Raw genomic sequence first — 1,489 nt, forward strand, 5'->3', positions numbered from 1 at the left:
AACCAAACCAGCCATGTTTCTGATCATAGGGGTAATATGGATTTTGTCTGTGACATTTTTTTCTGTACTTGTAAGTTCTGTGAATAGACTTTCTTTTTGTGGATCTAATGTGCTTGATAGTTATTTTTGTGATCATGGCCCTATCTATAGAATAGCTTGTAATGATAATTCTCTAAATATTTTGTTGGGTAAAATTTGCTATAGTCTCCTGATTTTTACACCACTGATATTGATCTTCATTTCATATTTCTGCATTGCTCTGGTTTTGTTTAAGATTCCCCATGGTGTTGACCGGATCAAGGCCATAAAAACCTGTACCTCACATCTCCTGTTGGTGGTAATTTTTTATATTCCGATTTTGAGCAATAATATTGCATCGATAATAACACCTTTGCATCCAAACACCAGGATAATTAACAATTCCCTGACGCAGACAATACCACCTATGCTGAATCCCATCATAGACACTCTAAAAACAGAGGAGGTCATGCAATCCATAAAAGAACTGTACAAACGCAGCAAGGTGAACACAAGCACAGAAAGAAGAGTGAAATGCAGCAGGAGAATTTAAAAACAATAATTATAGCTTTAATCTTACTGTTTATCAGCTGTGAACAAGTTTTATTTTGTCTGTACTCGTAAGAGAAATTGTGTTGTAAACAGGCCAAATATGTTTAAATCCTTTGGGCTGAAACCTAGTAAAGCTGATTTGTGATTCCTTACCTTTTTAAGAACAACAATTTTAGTGAAGATTCTTAATAGACATTTTGAATGCAGTATTCACCTTTCCATTTTATTATTTTAGGTTAACAGTAAATCAAAAGAAAAAAACCCTTTGAATTACATTTGCTTTCAATATAACATCTTTTACAAATTTTTATATAACAGTCATTTTTATGATGACTTTTGTTAAATGAGACATCCTCAATGACGTACTGTATGCAACTGACAAATATGACCTTCGGAGGGCACAGCCTTCGAAATAAGACACAATAGATACACAAAACCTACATATGGATATGGCTTCATGTACATGAGGGATAGCATCGTTAGCGGCCAGTGATAAGGCCTCACAGAAATCTATGTATTTTGTTCTGCTTATTGATCATTTAGTTTGCAAAACCTACAATCACCCATTTCTTCACACATATTCTTTAGTGTTATGTTCGACACCGAACCAAAGCTTGTGTAAAAACGTTATCTGAGCTGATTCAGTTTAACCAGCGAACCCCAGCCTCATATATTTCTCTTACTCTAATAATACATTTTAATGTCGTTGTTTTTTGAAATATCAATATTCATAATAAAACGCTTGTGAATATTGCAGAATTTTGAAAGAACAGTCGAATGATAAGGCATGCTTCAAATCGCTGGTTTTATTAATGAATTTATTTCATTATTGGTTTTATTTTATTTGACCTATTTTAGCACCCGCTAAACTGTCGAACATGGCTTTTATTTTTAAAATGTCCCACAAAAGATGCAGTTG

The 1,489-nt window shown here is 33.6% G+C and overlaps 1 protein-coding gene across 1 annotated transcript; it reads left to right on the forward strand.

The window, feature by feature from the left end:
- Window positions 1–4: 4 nt before the first annotated feature.
- LOC107712771 (olfactory receptor 24-like) lies at window positions 5–571 on the forward strand (the record flags this gene model as incomplete). Its single annotated transcript, XM_016518108.1, has 1 exon — window positions 5–571. A coding segment is annotated over one exon (567 nt), but the record flags the coding sequence as incomplete, so codon positions are not given.
- Window positions 572–1,489: the final 918 nt, after the last annotated feature.

This window comes from Sinocyclocheilus rhinocerous, unplaced genomic scaffold, assembly GCF_001515625.1.
Source record: "Sinocyclocheilus rhinocerous isolate Xijiao unplaced genomic scaffold, SAMN03320098_v1.1 scaffold45037, whole genome shotgun sequence".
Taxonomy (NCBI): domain Eukaryota; kingdom Metazoa; phylum Chordata; class Actinopteri; order Cypriniformes; family Cyprinidae; genus Sinocyclocheilus; species Sinocyclocheilus rhinocerous.